Source organism: Panthera uncia, assembly GCF_023721935.1.
Source record: "Panthera uncia isolate 11264 chromosome B2 unlocalized genomic scaffold, Puncia_PCG_1.0 HiC_scaffold_24, whole genome shotgun sequence".
Lineage (NCBI taxonomy): Eukaryota > Metazoa > Chordata > Mammalia > Carnivora > Felidae > Panthera > Panthera uncia.
In genome coordinates, this window is record NW_026057580.1 from 7,214,843 (window position 1) to 7,231,366 (window position 16,524).

The 16,524-nt window shown below is 50.9% G+C and overlaps 2 protein-coding genes across 3 annotated transcripts in view; both read right to left on the minus strand.

The window, feature by feature from the left end:
* Positions 1–10,273, minus strand: part of DEF6 (DEF6 guanine nucleotide exchange factor) — a 23,002-nt gene extending 12,729 nt beyond the window's left edge. Inside the window, exons 1-2 of the mRNA XM_049653385.1 lie at positions 10,122–10,273; positions 199–339 (exon numbers count right to left, since the gene is read on the minus strand). Of these exons, the coding sequence (XP_049509342.1) occupies positions 199–339; positions 10,122–10,217 (237 nt within the window). The 5' untranslated portion in view covers positions 10,218–10,273. The remainder of the gene's footprint in view (positions 1–198; positions 340–10,121) is intronic.
* A 1,763-nt stretch (positions 10,274–12,036) lies between these two features.
* The window catches only part of ZNF76 (zinc finger protein 76), a 33,207-nt gene continuing 28,719 nt past the window's right edge, over positions 12,037–16,524 (minus strand). For both annotated transcript variants that reach the window (XM_049653387.1, XM_049653388.1), the window contains exons 9-14: positions 16,271–16,450; positions 15,247–15,480; positions 14,990–15,153; positions 14,122–14,286; positions 13,485–13,598; positions 12,037–12,920 (exon numbers count right to left, since the gene is read on the minus strand). In XM_049653387.1, coding sequence (XP_049509344.1) covers positions 12,816–12,920; positions 13,485–13,598; positions 14,122–14,286; positions 14,990–15,153; positions 15,247–15,480; positions 16,271–16,450 — 962 coding nt within the window. In that variant the 3' untranslated portion in view covers positions 12,037–12,815. The remainder of the gene's footprint in view (positions 12,921–13,484; positions 13,599–14,121; positions 14,287–14,989; positions 15,154–15,246; positions 15,481–16,270; positions 16,451–16,524) is intronic.

Consider the following 16,524-nt stretch of genomic DNA (forward strand, 5'->3'; position numbering starts at 1 on the left):
TTGAGGGTGAGTTAAGGGAAGCAGGGAGGGGGACAGGGGGCTGCAGTGTGAAAGAAGGAGCTGGGAGGGTGGGGATGGACAGTGGGGACAGAAGTGGGGGTTTATAGGTGGGAGGAGTTGGGGTGGCAGTGTATTGGGGTGCTGGCCAGACTGGGGAGTGGGGAGAGGTTAGAGGTGCCCCCTCAAGCTAGGCCCCACCTTGTCCAGGATGTACTTGTTGAGGTAAGGCATGTATCCTTGGCTGGACACGGGGCCATCGTCATCGTCCCGGAAGTGCTCCTCCAGAGCCACAGGGTCGTGGGGGATGTGCAGGACCGTGTACAGGTTGTGGGACAGCACCTGAGACAGAGTGGCAGTTTGCCTTCCTGTGCCCCAACCAAAACTGGGCCAGAGGACTGTTCCCACCTCCTGGCTTGTCCCCATTCCCATCCTGGCTAAGTCCTCTGCACACATGATGCAATTCAATCATAACTAAAACTTACGTATTTATATAGACAACGGAATACAATTCAGTCATAAAAAAGAAGGAAATCTTGCCATTTGCAACAACGTGGGTGGAACTTGAGGGCACTATGCTAAGTGAAATCAGAGAAAAATATATACCATATGATCTCACTTACATGTGGAATCTAAACAACAAATAAACACCCCCTCCCCCGCAAGCTCACAGATACAGAAAGCAGACGTGGTTACCAGGGGCAGGGGGTAGGGAGGTAGGTGGAATGCATGAAGGGGGTCAAAAGGTACAACTTCCAGTTATAAAATAAGTTATGAGGATGTAAAGTATAACATGGAGACTATAGTTAATAATACTGCATATGTATTTGAAAGTTGCTAAGAGTGGATCTTAAAAATTCTCATTACAAGAAAAAAGTTGTAAAAAAAAAAGGAAAGAAAAAAGTTGGGTAAGTATGTATGGTGACAGATGTTAACTAGACATTGTGGTGATCATTTCACAATATATACAAATATCACATCATTATGCTGTATACCTGAAACTAAGATGTTATATGACAATTATACTTCAATAAAAAACAAAAAACAAAGAAACCTAAAACGTATACCCTTACTATGCACTAAGCACACTGAGTGAAGTACTTTACACATAATTCATTTAATCCCCATAACAACTGTTAATATCCCCATTTTACAGATGAGGTGAAAGAGCTGGGCTTCAAACCCACGCAGCCATGTTCTTAGCCACTTCGTTAGGTAGGGATGTCCTCTTTCTACAGACAAGGACACTGAGGCTCAAGGGATTCAATAACTTCCCCAAGGATTCACAGTAAGCAAGAGTCTGGGATTCAAATCCAGCTCTGAAGATTCCAAAGCCCAGGTGCTTCCCAGGATGCTGGGCTATATATCAGCAGGGAGGTGGCTGTCACACCAGGGCAGAAGCCTCCAATGTCTCATCATTTCCATCAAAGACTCAGTGTTCGGGCTGCAGTGTGCCTAGCTCCGGGAAAGGCAAGTGCAGTTCCAGTCACTGCCCTTCAAAGATGGAAGGGAGCTGGAAAGGGCTCAAAGAAGGGTCACGAAAAATGGTCTGTGACATGTGGAGGAAAAGGCCTAGAAGGGATGGTGGCCATGGTGGTGTGGAGGGGAAACACGGGTTGGTTAACAAACCCATGATATAAGAACAAAGAGGTTGAAGTTGGAACAAGAGCAGGAAAAAATAAAACTGCCTCGGGTAGTTCTCTTATAGCACTTATCACAGTGGTAATGATGAAAATGGTCATTATTGCACACCTACTATGTGGCAGCCACTGTATGAGGTGCTTTCTATACCCCATGTCTAAAATCCACAACTGCGATACACAGATATAATTATCCCCGTTATTTATTTATTTATTTAAAAAAATTTTTTAACGTTTATTTATTTTTGAGACAGAGAGAGACAGAGCATGAATGCGGGAGGGTCAGAGAGAGAGAGGGAGACACAGAATCTGAAACAGGCTCCAGGCTCTGCACCGTCAGCACAGAGCCCGACGCGGGGCTTGAACTCACGAACGTGAGATCGTGACCTGGGCCAAAGTCGGAGGCTCAACCGACTGAGCCACCCAGGCGCCCCGGTCCCCGTTTTTTAGATGAAGGTGCTCAGCCTTGGAGAAGTTGAGAGTAAGTGGCCGAGCTGAGGCTGGAACCAGGTGTGCCTCCCTATTAAAATACTGACCCTGAGACTCTTTCTCCAGGTAGATGGTGAACTCTGGAGGCAAAGTTTCTGTTCATTTCTACCACCCAGCCCCTATGTCCTCTTTTGCACACTGAAGGCAGTCAACAAATGCTGTGTTTAAGGGCTGCTTCCACCCACCAACAGTTAAGCTTAGGGTCAGGTCCGGAGGCAGGAGCTGGCAACACCCCAGGGATGGTACCATGCCAAGTCTTCACTTCTTTATTCTCTTATGAGAGAAGATGGGACAAAGGATTGACACTTGCCCCCAGTATTCTGCTGGGCCTCAGGCTCGACTTAACAAAGAGGGAAGTTGGAAGACCCAGCAAGAGGGTGTTTCTGTTTTCGCTCATACCTCTCTGGGAAGCCATCCCTGACCCCACCCCAACCCTGGTTCCCGTGCTCTTCATATCATCTCATGTGCCATATTTGGTTTTGCTTCTCTTGTTCTAGAGGACATCTTAAGTTTCTTCGTGATAAACTCTGCCTTCTTCTCCCTTATTTGGTAATGGAACCCTGATTTTTCTTTGAGAAGCACCTCTCCCCCATTCTCAATATCTGTGGTAATTGACCAGTGTACCCTGACCCGACCTGGGGCAGGGGGTGGGCACATCAGAGTCACGGCGATTGGCTGAAGGAAAGGCACGTGACCAAACCTGGGCCAATAAAAATCAGCCCTACGATTTAGGCTTCCTCTAGTGGAAAGAGGTATACTTTGTTAAGCTGTTAGAAGGTAGACACCTTCACCCTCTACCCCTCAGTTTCATTGTCAGTAAAACAATGGGATAGTAACTGTCACCTGGAGAGGCTGTGAGGCTGGAAAGGATTATGGAGAGTGCCAGAGTTAGGTCTGCCCAGAGCTAATGTTAGTTCTCTTTCTGCGTAGAAAGTGCAATTAAAATTTTTTTTTCAACGTTTATTTATTTTTGAGAGACAGAGACAGAGCACGAGCAGGGGAGGGGCAGAGAGAGAGGGAGACACAGAATCCGAAACAGGCTCCATGCTGTCAGCATAGCACCTGGCGCCAGGCTCGAACAAGGCAGTCATGAGAACTGGACCTGAGCCGAAGTTGGATGCTTAACCAACTGAGCCACCCAGGTGCCCCCAAAGTGCAATTTTTTAACCTCACATATGGACATAGATCTTGACTGGTATCAGGTACTGAAGAGACTATGAAGAAATGGGGATTTGAATGCTCTACTGCTGAGGTGTGAATTAATCTCTCTGGAGGGCAAGAACCTATCAAACTTAAAACTGGGCATGACCCCCAAATTTCTAATCATCTAACCTATAGATGCTCAAGGGAACAGAGCTACATGTACAAGAATGTTCACTGAAGCATTGTTTATAATATGAAGAATTGGAGACAGCTAGGCTTCTTCAGTAGGGGGACAGGTACACCGTGTCATGGACCTATGTGTGGTTGGAAATATTTTACCTCTGACACTTGTGTGCTTATGGACAAGTGGTTTAACATCTCTAAGACCTTATCTCCTCTGTGAGAATAATAAGGGGGCCTACTCCAAAAGGTTTCTTAGGGGCGCCTGGGTGCCCTCAGGCAGTTAAGCATCTGACTCAAGTCATGCTCAGGTCATGGTCTCACAGTTCATGAGATGGAGCCCCCACTCCCTGCTGAGTGTGGAGCCTGCTTGGGACTCTCTCTCTCCCCTGCTCTCTGCCCCTCCCCCACTTATGCTCTGTCTCTCTCTCTCAAAAAATAAACAAATAAATAAATAAATAAACATTAAAAAAATTCCCAGAGGTGCCTGGGTAGCTAAGTTGGTTAAATGTCTGACTCTTGGTTTTGACTCAGGTCATGATCTCACAGTTTGGTGGGTTCCAGCCCCGCATTGGGCTCTGCGATGGCAGCGTGGAGCCTGCTTTGGATTCTCTGTCTCCCTCTCTCTCTCCCCCTCCTGCACTTGCACTATCTCTCTCAAAATAAATTAACAAACATAAATAAATAAATAAATAAATAAATAAATAAATAAAGTAAATAAATTTCCAAAGGGTTTTTGTTTTTTTTTTTTTTTTTTTAGAATGAAGAGGTCAGCATAGCACCTGGTAGGGAGCTCATTGTTTAATAAAAGTTGTGTGCTATTTTTATTATTATGCTTTTATGAACACACATGGAAAGATATGCATAATATACTGGTTGGTGAAAAAAAAACAAGCTGTAGAGTGGAATGTTTGTAAAATAAATGTGTGCAAAGATTAGGTTGAACCATAGCAAATTGCAGTTTTAATAGGTTGAAACAATAAAATGTCAGCAATTTCATATGGCCCAACCTAATGTGTTTATTTGTATATAGGAAAAATCTAGAAGACTCAGCAGACTGTTAACAGCTATCACCCCACCATCCTTCCCCAGGGAGGGGAGGAACTTTCATCATATTTAACATTACGTTTGTCTTTGAATTTTTTTTAAACCAGTAACAGGTTTTACTTGAATAAATTTCATCTTCTCTAAAATTATATTCTTCTACACTCTGAATTCTTTTTTTTAACCAAGAGGATTTGTTTTTATGACAAAAATTTAAAGCCACAGAGATAAAAAAACAAAGAGTGCCATTAACCACTAATGCACCCTGTTATTAAGTTGGTCTATAATGACATTTATTTGCTATTCCCTTTTTGTGCGAGCATTTCTGGGTGTTCTACATTCCTTGAGGGCAGCAAGGACTCTAAGCTCAGGCCTGATTCCAGAGTTCAGTACCATGTCCCCCACAAGATAAATGTTTTTGTCTGACTCAAGTCTAACTTACATGCTCCAATGGTTTCCCATTTTTCTCAGAGTAAAATTCCAAGTCCTTCCAGAGGCCTCAGGCCCCATATGACCTGGACTCCTGCACCTTCTCTGACTTCATTCCTCTTGCTCACTCCTCTGCCAGGCACACATTTGCCTCAGGGCCTTTGTACTTGCCATCTCTTCAGCCTGGAACATCCTTCTTCCAGGTGCAGGCATGGCACATACTCTCTTCTCCTTCCCGTCTTTAACTGAGATGTCACCTTCTCAAGACCACCTTATTTAAATCTATAACCCCATCCCCTCTACCCCAACCCCCCACTCTCCATCCCCATTTCTGCTTTATTTACTCTCATGTCATGGATCATCTTCCATCACGTGATACATTTGTACTTATTTTATCATCTGTATTTTCTGACTAGGATGGTAGCACCACCATGGGGGGATTTTTGTCTGTTTATTCACTGCTGTATCATGGGTCTGGCACCTAAGAAACTCAGTAAATATCTGTTGAATGAAATTAAACGCTTCATGGGAAGAAGTGTGAGAAATACAAAGTCAGGCAGACATGTACTGAATCTCTCTGAGCAAATTAACCTCACTGGGACTTAGTTTTTGTATCTCTAAAAACAGCATTCAAAGAGATGCTGTGCAAACCCCCTTCCCACCCCCGGATGGAACCTGCCACACGGCAGTGCAGTTATTTGAGCTGTTCCTCACTTCGGTTCATTCGTCCACACTGTCCTCTAAGACATACCTTCCTCACCTGTACCTTTTGCCAGTGGAATCTGAGGGGCCCGGGACAGAGGCTCCAATCCCTGTGAGCCGTCAGGTGTCGGGACCAGAAGCAATTAAGGCTCCAGACACTCAGGGCTCAGGGCTTCTCCCCCAGAGAGCTCGGTAGACCTCAGACTGCCAGGCTTCCTGTGCCTGGGTGCTGGTTGGGGCTAGAGGTGGTGAGAGGGTGTGACCAGGGGAGGGTCAGGCTGGAAAGGAAATGGCAGGGGCGGAGGCCAGAATGCGCAGGAGCTCACTGGGCTGATTTCAATCAATCCTCAGCCCTGGAGGCAGGGACTCTCATTATCCTCCTTTTACAGATGAGGAAATCAAGGCTCAGAGAGGTTAAGCATCTTGCTGGAAGTCTGCCTCTAAAGCCCTACTCTTGATCTCTCTGCTACATTAGCTCTGGCTGAGCATCACAATCACCTGGGGAGCTGGTGAAACTGAAATACGCTGGGGCCCGCCCAGACTTACTGACTCAGAGTTTCCAGGGGTGGGGTCCAGGTGCCTGTAGTTTTCACAAGCCGTCATTCAGGCTCCCTCACAGAGGACTCTCACAGTCTCACCCCCAACCCAGGCAACCTCTGACCTCTGAGTTGACAGCAACTGACCTTTGAGAGGTTTCATTTACCCACTGTTTCCTGTGGAGGCATGTGGGGAAATGGTTCTCCTCTAGGGGCTTGTGAGTTCCCTAAAAACTCAAGTGTGGGGATGGGGCAGGTGCCAGGGCCCATGGTCTTGCGGTTCCCAGACTTCGCTCGGGAACTCAGATATGAGGGGTTTGGGAACCCATAAGGAGCACCAACTAATGGCTGCAAAGACAGTACATAATCTCTCTTTCCTATACGGCCTATCGTTTTTTAAGTGTATCTCGGTGTCAGGAGATACTTTTAAATTATATAGATCCTTTAAAGAGTTACAACCAGCAGATAATAAAGTATAACTACTATCAGGAGGGAGGAGCCCTGGGGATTTCAAAAAGGTGAGAATCTCTGAATGAGTTGTGCGCCTGCTGAGAGCAAGAAAGGGCTAGAAGGGGCTGAGGGCAGGCACCAAAGAAAGAGGCTCAGAAAAGGGAAAAGAGAGGCTGCATCAAGGATCAATTTCACCTACTTGATGTACTTTGTCAAAATTTATTTTAGTAGAAAAAAAACCCCTTTTTATCTTAGTAATCTAGCTGGATAGCTTGGAGATCCCCAGTTCAACCCACTGGCTTTACAGATGAGAAACTAGAAATTCAGAGATGGGCAGTCACTTGCCCAAGGTCACCTAGCTGGGAAGGAGTTTAGAAGTCCAGGCCTATGTGGCTCTGAGTCAAGTGTTCTGCACACCACGAAATCATCCTCCCTCTGCCCACCATCCTAGGCTGGGGAGGCCAGCAGTAGGTAGGGGTCAGAACAAAAAAGCTGAAGATCGCAGCCAGCAGGTTCCTGGACTGGAGTTGTTCTTAACCTCCCCTCCACAGAGGAGAAGGCTGCTGTCCCTCTCCTGAGGCAGAGCCTGAAGCTCAGGAGCCTGAAAGACCTAAAAAAGTCAAGTGGGGGGGGGGGGTGCCTGGATGGCTCAGTCAGTTAAGCGTCTGACTTCAGCTCAGGTCATGATCTCATGGTTCGTGAGTTCGAGCCCCACCTCAGGCTCTGTGCTGACAGCCTGGAGCCTGCTTCGGATTCTCTTTCTCCCTCTCTCTCTCTGCCCCTCCCCTGCTCATGCTCTGTCTCTCTCTGTCTCAAAAATAAATAAAACATTTAAAAAATAATAATAATAAAAAGCCAAGTGGGTAAGGCCCCAGCTCTTGCCTGTCAAGGGGAAGGGGTAGGCCTGCTGCCTCCTGAGATCTCATTGAGCCAGAGACTTTCTGCTCCATCCACATCCCCAGTCTCAGGCCCCTCACCCCCAATTCTCAGCTAATCCCCCACTAGGCTCAGAACCAAGACTGCTCCCCTAGGGAAGAGGAGTCCTCAACTCCTGGCAAATTTTGTGCTCAATCTAAATCCATCCTGGGCAGCAGTGCCATTCATATTGGCTAACTGTACTTTCCTCAACTGGACAAAGGCCATTGTACTTTCTACAAGAATTCAGAGAGAGGAAGACTCATCTGCTCTGTCCTCCAAGTCTTCTCTTCTCCAGAGAAAACAATTCTGACTCCTTGGGTAATTCTCAGAGGGCTTGCTGACAGCCAGTGGCAGCCCTTCTCCCAACACATCAGGGAAGTGGTGACTGTCACAGACAGGCACAGCTTGCTGGGCTGGTTCAGTTCTCTGGCCTGGTCCCAACTGAGGACCCCAAGGCCAGGGACAGTGTTGGTGAGGACAGATTAATCCCAAGATCTTTTCCCTTCTCTCCCAAGTCTTTTCAGGGGTGGGGTTGGCCCCACTGGTATACCTCTCATCTGCTTCTTCCTCTGGCTTCTGACCACTTCTCTATTGCTCCTTTGCCTTTCCGGCATCCCCACCCCCAACACTATCACTACTTCCTCCTCTTCCAGTATCCACCATATGGTCTTGGGAAAGAACTGCCTTCCCTATCTTTCTCGTGTGTGACACGGGCCTTACCACTTCTGCCCCACCCACCACCTGGTCCAAGACTCCTACCACTAGCACAGATTCTCAGAGTGGACGCATTTTCTGTTGAGTGGGGGAGAAATCTACCTTTGATCCTATGTGGCCAAAGCTGCTGGCAGTGGGCTCAGTTTGAGCTGTGAAGGGATACAGACAGTGGACAGTTCAAGTATGTAAGCTCCTAATATAACCTTCCCTGCAAATACCCAACCAGTGGGGGTGAGGTGTGGGCATCGATCCAGTTGGGAGGCCAAGAAAAGAAGGTTAAGGTAGAAAGCCTTACTGGCTGATAGCCAGGAAAAGGGGACCCACCTGAGGGCTGTACCTTCCATAGATAGCCTGGAGAGGTTATAGGAGCTATAGGTAATAGAGAGGCAGAAAATGGTATCTTGGAGACAACAAACTATGGAGGTTGGGATTATTTCTATAAAATAGTAATGAGAGTGGGAGGTGGATGCAAGGCACGGGTTGTTGCAGGGATGGATTTTGGATGATCTACTTTTCTTCTGTCTGTACTGAAGTCCCTGCTAGATGACATGATCTGCAATAAAATGATTTAAATAGAATGTAAGGAAGAACCTGCCTGTTGAGGAATCCTCCCAGATGATCAAAGGTGGTAACGGACTATCTTTCCTGGGGGTGCCAAGAATCATTTTTTGGATGCTCGTAAGTCTGGCTAAGGGGTAGATTATGGGATAGGACCAGTTTGGCACATCCAAGTTTATTGCATTGAAATTCAGCAAAGTAGGAGGTTGGATTGGGGGTGGGGCATAGTGCCTATCCTGCCCCACTCATCTCTCCCAGGTTTCCAGGCATCTCCTAACTTAATCATTAAGAATGGAGGTTTCCTTGAGGCTACATTCCACCTTTGGGGGTACCCAGATCGGACACCAGAAATTTAGGGCCTAGCTTCACGCGAGGCACATAGTTGCTCAGTAAACATGTGAATTGAATGAATGGTCCCTTAAGAGAGGTCACAGAGAACCGAGGCTTACCCTGTTCCTATCTCCCAGTGTTCCCTGGTTTCAGTGGCCTAGGGCCTTGCTTCTTCCCCACTAACTAGGGTGGAGAAGGCCACACTAAGCTAGCACTAGAGGAAGGGAGGAAACTTTTTGATCGCCTAGGAATTAATTGTCTAGGACCAAGTACTGAACCGTACATAGGACAATCACTGATGGAGCTCTTCCTGGGCTCAGATTCCACTCCCTCCCTACCTGAGGTCCCAAGGCCAAAGGGAACAGTTTCCCAACCTGGTGTGTGGGAGGAGGGGAGGCTGAGCTGGGCAGCAGCAGAACAGGGTCTTGGTCCTTGCCCCTTCCCAGTGCTGTTGCACCTGGGAGACAAGAGTTCAGAGGAGCTGTTCTCTGCCAAAGATGACCAAGTCAGCCTGGTTTGGAACTGGGAGAGGCTCTTTAAGCCACTCTCTCAGCTCCGGGAGGAAGTGACTGACAAGTACTAGCTAACTGTCTCTCTTCAAAACCAGGAGGAAGCAGCAGGAAGGAGTAGGGTGCGTGCCCAAGCTTCACTCTGGGGAGACGTGTGCTCAACACACGGAGTATGGGATGTCGCCTGGCCTGTTGGCCTTCAAAACCTAATGATGCCACCTCCACCCTCCCAAGAGTTGGGGGGGGGGGCAGGGCTCTGGGCAAAAGCTCTGCACGTACTTCCCTGGGGCCTCAGAACGTGGGCAGCAGGATCTACCAGGCTATGTTGTCCTGCTTACCCAGTACTGTCTCCCCTCCCCAGGCCTGGGCCTCTGGATGGCTGAGTGCCCGGGGAGCAGCACAGCGTTCATGCCTGGCTCCTGGGCTGCAGGGGCTGATGAGGCATGTCTGCCGGCCTCCCCTGGGCCCCGGGTGCCCCTCACCTTGAGCTGGGACTTGGAGACCTTGCCGCTCTTCTCCACGTCCAGTGCGGTGAAAGCGTACCAGATGGACTTAAGCAGCTCCTTGCGCAGGGCCATTGCTGAGGTGCCCGCCCGGCCCGGGGGCGGCTCTGACACCGAGATCCGGTTTCAGGAAATGCAAACGGCTGCAGAGACCGCAGAGGGGCCATGGCGCGGAGCAAGAGCTCCACCTGCCTGCTTGCATGGGGCTCCCCGTGCTGGCAGGAACCAGCCTGTTGCTCTTGCAGCGCTCAGTGGCCCCACTCTCTGCGTGGGACCTCGGCACCAGACCCTGGAAGGCCAGAGCCCTTGTTCTGTTCAGTGCAGCTCCCTAGGCGTGAGGCCCTTTAGAAGCCTCCTCAGCCCCACAACCTTCTGGGGCTTCCTGCGCTCCCAGAGGCAGCTTGCTGAGGGGGAAAAAGCAAGTCCACCCTCCTGACTGTAGAAGGGTGGCATTAGGGGATATCCTGTCTCAATTCCACACTTACCAGACAGGAGGCCTTGGATGAATTACTTAACCTCCTTGAGCAGTTTCCTCATAGTAAAGCAGTAAAAATACCCACGTCACAGAGTTGTAAAGTCCGGGGATGGATGTGAGGCAGAGCAGGCCCTGGATAAAGCACATCTTTTAGGGCCATCTAACACTGTGGTGGTGGGGCTCCTCCCAGGCGGAAGAAAACAAAGGCAACAACACAAAGTTGGCGGAGGAATTGGGCCAGGGCACCTCTCCAGGTCAGGCGGACTTGGCACGTGACTTATTGCCTCCCCATCCTCTACGCTTAGGCTCTCAAAGGCCTCAGCTCAGAGCACTGCCCACTCTGGGGCCCACTGGCCTTGAAGACCACAGCATTTCTGAAGCACATGGGGGTGAGCCTTGTGGGGGGGCCCGGCTTCAAGGCTACTGGCGGCAGGAGGCTTGGGATTCAGGGCCCTCCACATCAATGCCTCCCTTTCTTTAGATCCAATGCCTGTGAGGGCTGGGACATGCTCCCTCCAAGAACAGCAATCATGGATGTTGAAGAAGTCTGCTCAGATAACTGAGACACCCCTCTTCCTGGGGGCGTGCCTCTGCTTCCAAAAAGCCGGTAACAAGAGTAAAAGGAAACTTGCTAGACGTCCCAGGAGAGGATGATTCCTGGGCTGGGGGAGAGGGTTCCATTCTCAAGTGGCAGGAAGGGACTTGGGCACATCTATCACCGTGGAGAGAGGAAAAGAGGCACCCCCAGTCCCTGCAATGCTCCCATGTAGGAGAGTCAAACCCAAAAAGTTCTTTCCATCAGATCTCTTCCTCTGCATCCCTCCCTTCTCACCAGGGCTGATCTGGTCCTCCCACATACTTTTCACTAGGGTCCAGTTGTGCCTTTGGGATTCCACAGCACAATCCCAGACACCTCAGTGGGCATCCCCAGAACTGGGACTTGAGCACTAGAGCAGATGAGTCATCAGAGACCTTCACTAGCCTTGGCAAAGGCACCTCCTACCCCCACTCCAACGTGGTACTTTGCCCACTTGGAGCAGCTGACCATACGCAGTGTGTGGATGTGGAGGTGGCTGGGCATGGAAGGGCTCTCCAGTACACGAGTTAAGGTACGAAAAAACAGAATTCCTCCAGTCAAACATCCTGATGCCTGAGATCCAACCAGAGCCTGGAAGCAGTGGTCCCACTGGTCCTGTTTGGCCCCCTGCAGCCTACCTGCTCCTTTGTGGGCAGAAAGCCACTGACAGCTGTTCAGGGCTTTTCTTACACCCGGGCTTCCTCCCACCTGTGCCCCTGGTGAGCCAGACCCAGAGGTCTGGCACTGAGGCTCAGTGGGGTTGTGCCAGGGATACAGGGCTAAGAGCCTGATTTGACCAGTCCTGGAACCAGAGACCAAAGCTGAAAGGAGGGAGGGAGGGACCCAGGTGGAAACTTGGAACTTTATTAAATACTCATTCACCCATTTGCCACCACCAACCAGAGCAGGAAAAAAAATTATCAAAATGGAATTTTAAAAAACCAAACCAAACAAATGAAACCCAATCCCCAGTATATACAGGGCTAACTCCCTGCCTCTCTGCCACAGAGAGGACAGGGGGCAACTGGGGGCGGGTGGGGCTGGGCACCTTTTCTCCAGCCACAGGCCCCTGAGCAATTCTGACTATGATGGCAGGAAATCCCTGCTGCCAAATGGCCAGGCATCTTGGCAGTCCTCCAGGGAGGTGGTTATTGCTGGGAGGAGCAGGGCTGAGCCTGCTCTGCCCCTACTGGGCTGAAAAGCTGTCTGCCCCTTCCCCTGGTGGGCAGTGACCAGTCAGAATAGAGGACCAGTCCCCACAGCAGTCCCAATTGCCACCTGAGAAGGGGAGTGGACTGAGGGCAGGAAGGTTGTTCTCTGGAGGAAGGAGGGTGGGCACCCAGCTGATTCTGAGGGGAGGATGCCCCAGTGCATCCTGGTGACCAGCTCGTCCTCTTTAGCTCCTGAGGATGACACACTCCCCCGATTCCAGCTGTTCGGTCTTCCTCTTGGGCAGGGCCCCTGGACCCTTCAGTGAGGCTGTTTTCCTGTCGCCTTCTCACCCCGGAGACCTATGTGGCCACCTTCTATGTGTCAGCCACAGCCCGGGCTCTTGGAAGCAAGGATGCCTGTGCGGCATGGCACCTCCTCCAACACGGTGTGGGACCCAGCTCCCTGGGACTCAGCAGCCGTTCTCGGGCTCTGTAGCCTCCAGGGTCACGGCCCCTTGCTGCATGGCAGCGGTGGCTACACTGATGGCCTCCTCTAAGGTCTGCTGCTCCTCCAGCTGTGGAGAAGGGGATGGAGAAGGAAGGAGAGAATGAGACACTCCCCACTACAGTCTAGTGCTCGTCAGTATGTGGTCTACTTTTCTGAATCCCCTCCATCCACTCAGTGCCACATCCTGAGCAGTTAGTAGGGCCCCAATTAACAGGAAGTTCACTGACTAGAGTCCTAGCAGGCTAAGCGTGGCCAGGGAGCCACAGAATGGTCCATGGTCAGAGAGCTGGGCCTGATCACAGAAGGGAATGACTGGCTGGAGGGGACCTTAGTCATCATCTACTTTAGCCCCACTTGTTTTCCTGATGAAGAAACAGACACACGGAGAGATAAGGGGTTTAGACGACCACGTGTGTTGCCATCGAAATTATTCTAAAGGCCAGAGGGGGCTTCACCACTCTGCTTCAGTCAAGAAAGAGCCTGAGACAGGTGTGTGGATGCAGGCAGAAAGGGATTTGTCTTCTGAAATGAGCTCTTTTTGGGCCGAATGCCCTTCTCTTCAACATCTCTACCTCATTCATTTCCCTCCCATCCTTATTCCTTTCTCAGGGTATTGGACCTCTACACCCACCTGCACCGCAATGTGCGTTCCGTTGGCTGTGGCCAACAGTGCCACCTGTTGGTGATGAAGGGATGCTACACTAGAGTCTTCGGCCACCACAGTCCCAGAGGTAATGATTGTAACCTGAAATATAAAAGAAGGTTTTCCTAACCCACCTACATTACTCTCCCTCCCCCAATCCAAATAAAAATGTCTTAGGCAAGGTGGCTAGAAACAAGCCAGAAAGGGATGGATAAAACCACTATAGGTCAGATTAATTAGCACAGGGCTCAGAGCTTAGTGAGATGGTATTTTTCTCTTAGAGGCAACTTAATTTAGGGATTTTTGAATCATAGAAGGTTAGAGCTGTCAAAGGCCCAAAGATCATTTAATCCCCTCATTTGGAAATGGACTGGTCCATGGAAAAGTGACTTGCCCATGATAGCAAAGCCAAGCAAATTAGAAGTAGATCAAGATTTAGAAACTGTCTCATGACCCCCCGTGAAACTCTTTTCGAGAGGAGAGTTGCTGATGGCCCAGAGGAGCCGCGGGGGGAGTCTAGGTCCTGTAAAGAAGGCATGACTAAGTCAGCCTGCACCGTAACGCCCACCCCACACAAAGGAAGGACAAGAGAACAAGAAACCCCAAGCAAACCGCCTGGTCATACGGGCTGCGTCTGCGTGCCATCAGCGCTGACCATGGTGACCGTATGTGTGCCAGATGTGGCAAGGTCATTGTCCTCACTGGGTATGGTGAGGGTGGTGCTGCTGTGCTGGGTCACCATGCTGATAGCGCTCCCCAGGGCCTGCAGGTCTTCCGGGGACAGGCTGACCTGCCGATAGGAAGGAAGATGAGCTGGCAGTGCAGCGGAAGGTTGTGTGAAAGCCCCTAGGTGGACATACCTGCTCTCCCAGACAAGGGTAGCTCACCAATAAGCTAGCCAATTAGCTTCAAGTTATAGAGGTGTCGGGGGACAGGGACAAGCGAGTAAAACAGGTCTCAGGTTGCAAAAAGCTGGCCACTTCTATTTACCACCGCTTTGCCTTGGGGCTCTGCTCCATGCAGTTTGGGGTCTCGACCCAATTTAATCCTCATGTCAACTCCAAAAGACAGAAGTGCACTTGACAGTGAGGGTGCTGACAAGGGTCATGTTATACTGCTGGTTAGAAACTCTAGCTTCCAGACCCCATGCCATGATCTGGCCCCCACATCAACATGCTTCTCTTGAGAAGGATATCCAAGTGTCTCACTCAGACGATCAGGACCTGTCAGCCTCCATGTAAAGGGGAAGCTAGTGACTGCACTCTAAAAGTTCCAGAGGTTGAGGTGAAAGCATGAGGAGAAGAGGCTGGCTTACAAGACTGGCTACCCTCAGCCTCAGCTCCCTGAGATCCACAAGGCTAAAAAGAGAAACTGGGTAGAGGTGGGGCTGTCAGAACTTCGGGACTCCCCAGAGAGAGAGAGAGAGAGAGAGAGAGAGAGAGAGAGAGAACCAACCAGAGCGGCCCACCGCACTCCTTCCCCAGGGCCTGTACCTGCTGGGCACCATCCTGAGTGATCAGAGCCACCTGGGGGGCCCCGTCCTCCTCGGTCACCATGGCCACTTGGGCTGGGATGGCATCACCTTCTTCTTTCACCTCCGAAAGGTAAGCAATGCGTGGTCGTTTGGGTGGCAGGCTCTCCTCGGCTGCACACGCGGCTAGGAGAGGAAAGCCCAGGCTTACATCTGCCACCAGCTGGCCGCGGGAGGCCTGGCTTGTCCCCCCTCACACCTCCTATCCACACCCCTCACCCTCGAGCTGCTGTTGCTCATAAAGGGCCTGCTCGCTCTCCTCTGTGGCCTCCAGCTCGCCGTGGGCGCTGCGCTTGTGCATGGCCAGGGTGGAGGTCTGTCGGTACGTCTTGCCGCAGGTGCTGCAGGTGTAGGGCTTGCAGTGTGTGTGCACCACATGGTGCTTATACAGGCTCGAGTACTCGGTGAAGCGCTTCCCGCAGCCTGGTACCGTGCAAACGTATGGCTTCTCCCCTGGGGACACTGAGCTGTGAGGGGGGTGGGAACTGGGGCTGGCAAGGGGAAAACTAAGGGGATGGGAGGGGGAAACAGGGCTGGTGGAGCGGGAGCCAGAGGGAGGGAGAGGGACTGACACCCAGGACTCTGAAAAGACACAGCTGGAGATAATGGCCAGTGGAACACAGAGGGGACAGAAGTGTGGGACCACTGAGCCCAGAGATGAGGTAGGGAGAAAATGGGGAGATGAGGGAAGGCTGGGTGAGTGAAGGCACTGGCGGGGGCCACTGGGGGCTTGGAAAGTTGAAGGCTGTCAACAGAAGAGGCAGGAGATGGGGGTAACCGATGTTATCAGGTGCGATGGGAAAGTGAGGGGACACATGTGGCCGAGAGGTGACACAGAAGGCTGGATGAGGGATGTGACACTGGGGAGGGTGAGGATACACAGGAGTCATATGGACAGTGGAGGCGGTGAGGAGGTAGGGTGACATTTCACTCTGCTTTTCCCCCCTCACGACTGACCCTGGCCTTTCCCCAAGAGCTCAGGTGTGGGGAGCAGGCAGGGAGCTGAGAGAGCTAGCTGTATGTTGGACTTAACCAGGGAGGAACCGCTCACTTCAAGTGAGACCGTGGTTCTGGCGATATGGCCGGAACCACAGAACCCCCTCTCCCCGCCCATGGGCCAGCCTGGACTGGCCAGCAGAAGGGCTCTGGGCTAGGAGCCGAGACCATTTCTCAGGTCAGAAAGCCTGTGGTTGAGGGGGCTGGGGCCTCAGAGGGGGTGCTTCTCGCATGCCAGCTGGCCCACCTGTGTGGATGCGCACGTGATTCTTGTAGTTGGTGGCGCTGGTGAAGCCCCGGCCACAGTGGGGCTCGGGGCAGGTGTAGGGCCGCTCGCCTGTGTGGGTGCGCACATGTACCTTGCGGATATTTGATGTGGTGAAGGAGCGGCCACAGCCCTCAAAGGGGCATCGGAATGGGCGTTCACCTGTGGAAATGGGGTGGGTGAGGGGGACCGCTCAGGAAGGGAGGTTGTGCCAGAGTGAGGAGCTCCAGGTCCAA